General features: G+C 50.6%; 1 protein-coding gene across 2 annotated transcripts in view; it reads right to left on the bottom strand.

Annotated features, from left to right (window-relative positions):
- The window catches only part of Dao (D-amino acid oxidase), a 22,129-nt gene that overhangs the window by 1,187 nt on the left and 18,707 nt on the right, over nt 1-2,235 (bottom strand). For both annotated transcript variants that reach the window (XM_026786474.1, XM_005344251.3), the window contains exons 9-10: nt 1,610-1,727; nt 716-814 (exon numbers count right to left, since the gene is read on the bottom strand). In XM_026786474.1, coding sequence (XP_026642275.1) covers nt 716-814; nt 1,610-1,727 — 217 coding nt within the window. The remainder of the gene's footprint in view (nt 1-715; nt 815-1,609; nt 1,728-2,235) is intronic.

Raw genomic sequence — 2,235 nt, 5'->3', positions numbered from 1 at the left:
TGCAGAGGCACACACAGCTCCTCCATACATACACAATCATCTGTGCACACTCACCTACATACCTGGCTCTGCAGAGGCACACACAGCTCCTCCATTCATTCACAAGCATCTGTGCACACTCACCTACATGTGTGCCCCTCTGTCTACACGAGTACAATGTTCACATACATACCCTCCACACACCCCTATCTGTCTAAAAGGAGAAACCTAACCTCAGTACAGGGGTTGCTTCCAGCGTGTGCTTGCTCAGCTCATTCCTTTGGCACAGAATGACCAAGGGATTTGATGCTCTCAGCTCCCACCCACAGTGAGGGGACCCAAGAGGCGCCCCTCCAGAAAGATAAAAGTACCATCACAAAGTGAACATCCTAGAAATATCTCCAATCAAGTTCTGTTTACACACACAGCCCTGCCTGTCACCAGTGGTCTGACTTAAGTGGGTGAGATCACCAACGGCAGTCCTGTTTTCTCTCAGGAGGACAGAGAAAGCTGTTCCCATTCGAAGAGCTTCAGGGGAGACCAGGAAGGTCCTGAATCTGTCCTGCCACTGGTCATAAAGTGCCATTTCCCTTTACTCAGTCCTTTCCCATCTCAAGTCTCAGTGTTCCCACTTACAAGTGGAGTGGCCACCACCTGATCTCAATGACGTTTCCCAGGAAATGGCAGGGTTGTTGTTGGAGATGGGGCAAGCGTCACTTCCCTCGACCCAACACACCTCTGCACTTGAAGATCCAAAATGAAGCTTTTCTCTTTCTAGCCGAACCTGAGGCCGGACTGGCCGGAAACCAGTGAGTTCACCAACAATTCTCGCATTCTGGGGAAGAGAAAAGCTGTAACTCACCTAGCTAGTTTCCTTTGCTGACATTCTAGGTAGCTGTGATTTAGCTTTTAGAATCTCATCATTAGTTCCCACACTGTTTAATCACTGGTTGTCAGTTACCGGCCCCCTCTGGCTGTGTGAGGTGTGTGTGTGTGTGTGTGTGTGTGTGTGTGTGTGTGTGTGTGTGTGATGTGCAGGTACATACATGCCACAGTGGAAGTCAGAGGACAACCTTAGGTGTCAGCCCTCACCTTCCACCTTGTTTAAACAAGGTCTGTTCACGGCTACATGTGCTAGGCTAGCTGGCTCACAAGCCCAAGGAGTCCTGGTGTCCACCACCCACGTCGTCATGGGAGTGCTGGACTTACAGGTGTGTGCTGCCCCATCTTCGCTACGTGAGTTCTGAGGATCAGGTCCTCATCGCTGTGCTGCAATCTTTTATCCCTGAGCCATCCCCTTCTATAGCAATGACCACATCACCAGCAGCCATTGTTCTGGTGTTACCAATGATTCTCACCATGTCACTATCCCCATCACTACAGTTGTCACCACCAACCCAGCACTGTCTCCCACTGATCTTGTCAGCCTTGCCATGATCTTATAGGCATCAAGTACACCTGCTCTCTGTGAAAACACTAAGATGCCACCCTATGAAGTACCTTCTCAGGAGGGCCAGTTAGGTGTCAAATGCTGCTGTGTACTCCAGTCTGTCTGGGGTTAACTTGCCCACTTATCCCATTAGTGACATCCTCCCATCAGGAACCAGATGCCCTTGACTAGGGCACTGACCTTCAGGGTGGGCTCCAGTTGACAGCATCCTTTCCAAATGCTGTTGTGGTCATGGACACTGTTCAATTCATTCCAGTTCCCCAGCTGGAAGACACCTCCGAGCGTAACAGTCTTGGACCTAGATCAAAATACAGAGGGCTAAGGAAAATGAAGCCTGGAGGATGGAGGCACCTCTCCCTACTCCTTCTTTCTCCACTGAGTCACCCAACCCTGTCATCCTTGCCATCCCTGCTAAACACACCCCACTGCCGCTGTGATCACCACCAACCCACTGTGCCACCCATCCCCAGCATCGCAATTGCCAATAGTACCGTCATCTCTATCAACAAAGGAGGAGGCTCAGGGGATAAAGGGCTTGCAGCTCAGCAGTGAGGACCTGAGTTCAGGTGCCCGCAAGTCATGTGAAGACAGACACAGCAGCACACAAACAGCAATGTCATCAACACCAACCCTGTCACCATTTATACCACCAAAGCAACACCATCATGATATTGCCACCTCCACCATGCCAATAAAGTCACCCCCAAGACATCTAACACTACAACACCACTCATGTCACTACCGAGCCAGCCAGCACCACCATGCCATCTCTGCCTGGAATCAGCATCTCTGCCATGCTAACACCA

The sequence above is a fragment of the Microtus ochrogaster genome, chromosome 2 (assembly GCF_000317375.1).
Source record: "Microtus ochrogaster isolate Prairie Vole_2 chromosome 2, MicOch1.0, whole genome shotgun sequence".
Taxonomy (NCBI): Eukaryota; Metazoa; Chordata; class Mammalia; order Rodentia; family Cricetidae; genus Microtus; species Microtus ochrogaster.
Note: the sequence above shows the minus strand (reverse complement) of the source record. Positions and strands in the feature narration are given on the sequence as shown.